Source organism: Ornithodoros turicata, unplaced genomic scaffold (assembly GCF_037126465.1).
Source record: "Ornithodoros turicata isolate Travis unplaced genomic scaffold, ASM3712646v1 Chromosome44, whole genome shotgun sequence".
Taxonomy (NCBI): domain Eukaryota; kingdom Metazoa; phylum Arthropoda; class Arachnida; order Ixodida; family Argasidae; genus Ornithodoros; species Ornithodoros turicata.
The window spans coordinates 1,168,867-1,175,244 of NW_026999374.1; the positions used below are offsets into that span (position 1 = coordinate 1,168,867).

Here is a 6,378-nt window from a genome sequence, read left to right on the forward strand (position 1 = left end):
GTAACGTAACTGTCGGTTGAGTAAGCTCTTTAGAGAGGAATGCAGCCGCTTGCAATTCTACCTAACTATCCTACACTTCTGCCAAGTTATGCATATACGGAGAGCCAGGCGTTCCCACAATGGCCTACGCGATCGTTGCTTCCATATAGGAGATTCGTGCACACAATTAGAATCATTAGAAAGACTTACGGAGATTGCAGAAAATAGTTAACTGATCTGCTTGTGAGGCCGGACTGAGGCCTAGTTCAACGAAACGCCATCTTTCTATACGGACATTATGTACTGCGCACGCGTGCCAACACACGGTACATGAAGAGACAGCCTTTTCTTCAAATTTAGTTTTCTATTTACCTGTGTCTGGTTTCCACTCTGCCAGTGCTTTCTTGAACCTCTTGACGTGAGGTGGCTTTCTGGCCATATCTACCATGTTGATCAACTCCTGGAAATCGTGTCCGCTGGACTCACGAAGCTGCTGCACATTGTCCCCGCCTAAGGGCAAATCCGTAAGTGAGGTTAGGGTGGACAGATGCCTTATCAAGACACGTGACTCCATGCGTTGTAGAGGTACCAGTGTCATTGTTTGCAGCCTTCATCTTCGATATCAAAGATTTCTTTATCTGGACCAGCGTTTTCTTTTTTTCTTTTTTTTTTTTGTGGACGGAACAGTTGCCTTGTGTTTTGCCAATGCACTGACATGTGGATCCGTACTCCAATGTGCATAGTATTGAGGTAATTATGTATATTCCAACAGATTTTCCTCTAATTCCTATTTTTTACATCATGAGGCGAACATGGTTGAAATTGAGAATATGCAAAGCGTCCTGCAAAGTAGCTGCTCTTAGTAATATAAAGTACTTGTTCTCAGGACTTGAGGTTTCTGTTGTAGGGTGTTTCAGCTAACATGAAAAAAAAAAATCGTAGGAAAAATATATTTCCACAAATATTACGGGATCAACCCTATTTATATCTGGGGAGATTTTTTTTCAGTACTTCTGAGGGTGTGCCAGTTTTTAAATCCTGTTTATTTAATATGTAAGCTGTTTTCGGGAGGGAAACTTCACCAAGGAAGCTATAAAGCGGTGCAGAAAATCACACCATCGATCTTAGGCACGCGCTTCCGGACCCGACAACCCATATAAGCGGGTCTTGGGTTCCAAAGTGAAAGTTGTCTTTGAAACATATTTCTGCAAACGGAATTACGTCCATATAAACACATCCCTCAGTGTAGACAACCTTGGCACGCGATGTTTTGTACTGGGACCTTTGCCTCTTCGCGATCGTAGAAAGGAAATAGGCGTTCTAATAACTTCGGGGTTTGCCTCGAAAGGGAACTCTGGTCAAGAAGTACCTTATCATTCGTCCTATACTGAGAGTTACTCAACCTTCGCTAAACCCCATCGCACGGGACAGCGTATTTGGCTACAGTCTCAGAGGAGGACGTGACCAACTCCTGCTCGCATGGTACAGGGTTTCGAACCCATGACCTCGGCAGCGGTCACTCCCGACCTGTTGGCGCTGCGTGGTTGACGACGAAAGTGTCACGTCCCTGGATGACATGCCCGGTGATATGAAGTTCCGTTTTGGCTCACCTATCTCGATGAATTTGTCGTAGTAGGGCGTAAGGACTGCTCGTTCAAGGAGTTTGTGAAGCTCCAGCGCTGATTTATGTATCCCAACGGTCGTCATCGTCTCTGTAAAGCAGGAGGGTTTTTCAGAGTGTGGTTCACACACGGGAAACATAGTGATTCAAAAGGTCGCCTATCTGAGGTAAAATGAGCGTTGCAAATGATGAAGCCGTCTGCAGTTAATGTATAGAAGCAAACATGTCTTTATACTGCCTATACTGTGTTATTTACGCACTAGTGTGTTACACTGTATATTTACGTTTGTTATGTATCTCTCTTTCCATCATGTTGTAAAAAAATAATAACGAAATGAAAGTAAAAGTAATTGCGCGTGGAAAATTCGCACTGAGAATACCGCAACTAAACCAACCATGACATCACTGAAGACACCTTCGAAGACGTGTTTGCATCTACTTCCGGTAAGGCCACGTGTTTGCGAAAACCAATCAGCGTGGCCGAAGCTCTCGCTTCCCAGATGGCAGGGATCGAAACAGTTGCTTGCAGAAGATGACGCGAATAAATATATTCGAACATCTGTTCACACTCAGAATATAATGTCGAACAACCAGTCACATAACCGAAGAAACTTGAAATAAACGATTTGCGAGTAACATATTCAATGAGTAAAATATTTTCCGCTAGGGTTCGTAAAAAAAACTACTACACGAATCACGATCACCTGATGAGGCCTATTTAGTTCACATGTGGAGTCCAGAAAGTCCCTTTAAGGAATCTGTTCTACGTTCAAAATGTTTATCTAGCCTGAAATTATACGGAACAGATTCCAGCAAACGCGTTTGTTTGCCAATCGGTCGTTTCTGGTAAGTGGGAGACTCTGACGGAACTTACCTTATTGGGCGTTACAACCGTGTGCAAGAAGGTGACCTCCCTGGGAGCCCTCGCTGTGATGGCACGTGCTGACGGGTGGTTGATCGAATACCTGCTACGGTAAAAAAAAAACGTCAACGCAATGCGGGCTATAGTCCCCGTCAACTATGTTATCTGGCTGAATGCAATATCACACAATGGAGCGTATAATAGTGTTCGAGTCTTACAAACCTTTTTCTTCAGTACTTCTTTCAAGCACCAGGTAGATCACGTGTCAGTCTTTGTGACCCTGCGCTCATCGTGCCCTGGCTCCGCCGAACACTTCAGCTACGATCGTCATCGATGTTCCCACGCCGGACCCGTGGCCCACCTGCAATGTGCCATGTGACACATGAGACATCCTCATGATGATCTTCCATGGTTACGGACGGAACATGACGTCACAAGTGTGGTGGAAAGCGTCTTGTCTCAGATTCCATACAGGGCTTGCTGCATGCTTTCTAACAACAATTGGCTTTCATAAATTCATGCTCGTCGCTGCGTTGTAATGAAGATCGCATTCACAACGTATTCATAAACTGTCCGTAGTCCTGACTTTTAAATGGCATGTCAGTAATGTCCTTGAGGGTTAATTTCACCTACAGCAGGGCCCTACAGGTTTAACATAACGAAAACTTTTCTGCCGAATAGAGGACCATCAATGGGAGCTATAGGTTTCAAGACTGCACAAATGTAAAAATTAAGCTAGAAGGGAGAAATATTATATATTACAACGTCTATGTGCCCTATGTGAGCAACACTTACACACACTCACTGCATGGTGACTAAGAATGAGATAAGGTTCGAGACTTCACGTGATGCCTTCATGGGTTCTTATCGTCTTATCAGTTGTTTTTGTACCTGTGGACCACGCAAGGTGACCTTTTGTGATGAGGACATCATTAACCTTGCACTTTATTTAACGAACTATGAGAAAAAGCCGACAGCAATTGTTCAGAAAGACACCACCAGACACGAGAAGGGATGGCAAGTGAGATTGTTCCCCACTGCGGATGCAACAAATCGTGTTGAGACGATAAGGGGATAATGACGAGCGAACTACGCAGATATTTAGGGATAGTAACATTAATGACGCACATTCGAATTAACCGTAACACACCCGCCAAAAAAGGGGAAAAAAAGGCAGACGGCACAAATAGGTGGGAATTCTGAGCGACCATCGGTGAGAGTGGCGCTTTATATTAATCCGAGGAGAAACAAGGGCACGCTTCGGTGATCCTTGGGAAATTTAACTAGCCAGACGCAGGGTACGTACAGTTTACAAACACTGTGAGAACAGCAAAAAAAAATCGGGACTACACAGTGGAACGCTACAACGCAGCATAAATAATAGTGAAAGATATACGCATTGGGGATCTCACCTTACTCTTGAGTTTCACTGGTGTTCACGTGAAGAGACGGAGATCCATCGGTCACCGGGCGGAGTCTGAAGCGACGCTTATGGGAAACCTGCTTATGTGGAAGGCAGATAAGGCGTTATCTTTCACCGCGCCTTTGTTTGTCGTGCGAGTAAGTGTCACCTCCTGGTGTGGGAATGTGGGTCTAGAGTAAGACCGAAGGAATAGAGTTACACCACTACACTGCAAGCAGTATTTAAATGATAAATCGTGGCTTGAGTAGTAAAATAGTATGGAATGGTAGCATAGCATGGTTTGGTACGTGATGCCTTTTAAGCAAATGTAGTATAGAATGTGGTGAACTCACATTCATAGTCTATGCTTTGATTGATAGAGCAGAGATGACGTCATCGGGCATGATTGCTTTGGAGCGAGTATCTTAGTAAATGAAAGTGGTATAATGCGGAGGAAATTTAATAGAGGAGAGGATATTGTTGGCACTTTCCCCCAGAGTGAGGGCGAGATTCAACACAATCCCTTTTAAACTCTTTTTTTTTTTAATCTGTGCATTAAATTACGCTCCACTTCAAACCCCGGGAAGTTCAAACACGCCGTTAGGAACCATTTTCTACATATGACATAAACCGTGTTCTCTTTGACAGTTTGTTTCTCGGCTACAAATGCTTTGTTCCCGTTTGTTTGTTTGTTTTCTCACATGTATGAACTTTCTTTTATCATTTGATTTGTTGCATTTGAGATTTTGTGCATTTCATACTGTGTCACCTTGTTTATTTTCTTTTTTGGCTACAAACAGCTTATTTTATAGGTATTAACTTTGTTATTTCCACAATAACACGTATTTTCATTTTCGTCTGCTGCTTAACCTCCCCCTGCATCCTTTTTTTTCTGAAAAATCCTCACAAGACTCATGTAACATTGTTATATGCCCATGTTTCTTCCTGGGCTGTTCGACAGGGCTTGCCCTCTCAGACCAATTTTCTATGTACTTGTACCGTACCATTTCTAAGCAATAAAAAAAAGACAGTGCGTAATCTCTTTGGTACAATCCCTTCTATCTTCCCAGACTTTATGCACCTCTGTTCTATCCTTTCTGGACTATAGAAGGCAAACAGCTTTGCAGGTCCTCTGGCGTTATAGGGAAGATTGGAGTGAGTCGATGTGCTCGATTTGGCCGATAAAATATCGAGACCATGCTCGCATAAGGCATAAGTCCGAAATAGACAGTAATGCGAAGGAGATTATAAATTTTAAAGTTAACGCTTCCCACACGTAGGTTATTCCTCTGTAGAATGCTCCAAAGGAGAACGCCCGAAATGGTGACGCCAGATTTGCCTGGTCTCGGTATGATTTAAGACGGAAATGTTCCTGAAACGATGATGAAGTGATGGTATTCGACATAAATATGTTTGTAGAGTGGGTATTAAAATAGAACTGCGTTAAAACCTCATCCGGGTATTTGCTTCTCCCTGCCGATGTCTACTTTAAGAGTGGAATTATACCAAAACCAGCTCCCGTGGCATAGTGGTTAGGATGATCACTTTGCTACGCCGAGACTGGGACGTGACACGGGTTCGAATCTTGTCACCGGCTCTGCTGTCTGACGTTTTCCCTGTGTTTTACGAAGACTTAACAGAAGATTGTCCCCCACAGTTCTCCCTGAAGTTGGCCCAGGATGCACATTAATCCACCTGTCCCCAACTCCTTCCTGCTGTCCTCTCTCCATTTGTTCACGTCTGTACACCGCTCATAGCCACTGTTGCTTCGCGGCGCTCACACGGACTTCAAATAAACACATATAAAAAAGATTGTAACAATTGCGCTAAATATTCTGGCAACAAAAGACGTTTATAAGCTCATGTTCATCAACTGTAAAAGATCTCATAAACTGTCCGTAATCTTTTAAATGCCCCCTCCCATGTCTGTAATATTCTTGAGCTTTAATTCCACCGCTCATAAGAAACGCTGTAAAAACAACCGCCCGTAGCCATCTTGTTGGTAGACACACCCTTCACGTGGACATTACGTTTATGTTAATGAATGACCGTTATAATTGTAATATCTTATACATAACAAAACTGCACAAAAACGTGTATAATAATATGCATTAATTAAGCTAGAAGGGAAAAATATTATATATTACAAACTCTTATACCCTATGTGAGCAACACTTACTCACAATCACTGCACGGTGACTAAGAAACAGATAAGGTTCGAAAGGGTACTTCACGCGATGCCTTCGTGGGTTCTCATCGTCTTATCAGTTGTTTTTGTACCTGCGGACCACCTAAGGTGACCTTTCCTAGCCAGGACATAATTAAACTTACACTTTATTTAACGAACTATGAGAAAAAGCCGACAGCCATTGTTCAGAAAGACACCACCAGACACGAGAAGGAATGGCAAGTGAGATTGTTCCCCACTGCGGATGCTACACATCGCGTGAGACGATAACAGGGCAATGCTGGGCAAACTACGCAGATATTTAGGGATAGTAACATTAATAAGGA

At 43.2% G+C, this 6,378-nt stretch overlaps 1 protein-coding gene across 2 annotated transcripts in view; it reads right to left on the bottom strand.

The window, feature by feature from the left end:
• The window catches only part of LOC135374100 (uncharacterized), a 36,544-nt gene extending 32,566 nt beyond the window's left edge, over positions 1-3,978 (bottom strand). Inside the window, exons 1-5 of one of the 2 annotated variants that reach the window (XM_064607105.1) lie at positions 3,875-3,978; positions 2,685-2,823; positions 2,475-2,565; positions 1,590-1,691; positions 352-489 (exon numbers count right to left, since the gene is read on the bottom strand). In XM_064607105.1, coding sequence (XP_064463175.1) covers positions 352-489; positions 1,590-1,686 — 235 coding nt within the window. In that variant the 5' untranslated portion in view covers positions 1,687-1,691; positions 2,475-2,565; positions 2,685-2,823; positions 3,875-3,978. Of the gene's footprint in view, positions 1-351; positions 490-1,589; positions 1,692-2,474; positions 2,569-2,684; positions 2,824-3,874 lie in introns of both variants that reach the window. The other variant, XM_064607104.1, reaches the window with a different exon arrangement.
• Positions 3,979-6,378: the final 2,400 nt, after the last annotated feature.